At 45.4% G+C, this 313-nt stretch overlaps 1 protein-coding gene across 1 annotated transcript in view; it reads left to right on the top strand.

Moving 5' to 3' along the window:
- LOC119594754 (E3 SUMO-protein ligase PIAS2-like) overlaps window positions 1-313 on the top strand; it is a gene marked incomplete in the record, with an annotated part of 27,168 nt that overhangs the window by 8,631 nt on the left and 18,224 nt on the right. The window contains 1 exon segment of the mRNA XM_037943846.1: window positions 30-264. Within this exon segment, the coding sequence (XP_037799774.1) occupies window positions 30-264 (235 nt within the window).

Here is a 313-nt window from a genome sequence, read left to right on the forward strand (position 1 = left end):
AGAGGAATAACACACCTTACACTTCACAGTCAAACAGAAGCTCCAGGAGGATGCAGACTGCGAAATTGCAACCACCTCCTTGCGCTGCTCACTTATGTGCCCCCTTGGCAAAATGCGCATGATGTTGCCATGCCGAGCGAGCACCTGTGACCATCTCCAGTGTTTCGATGCTTCACTTTACCTGCAGATGAATGAACGCAAGCCAACGTGGACATGCCCAGTCTGTGACAAGAGTGCTCTTTATGATTATCTAGTTATTGATGGGTAAGTGGAATTTTATTTGTCTCATAGGTATTTGGTATTATTATGAATG

The sequence above is a fragment of the Penaeus monodon genome, chromosome 34 (assembly GCF_015228065.2).
Source record: "Penaeus monodon isolate SGIC_2016 chromosome 34, NSTDA_Pmon_1, whole genome shotgun sequence".
NCBI classification, from domain to species: Eukaryota; Metazoa; Arthropoda; class Malacostraca; order Decapoda; family Penaeidae; genus Penaeus; species Penaeus monodon.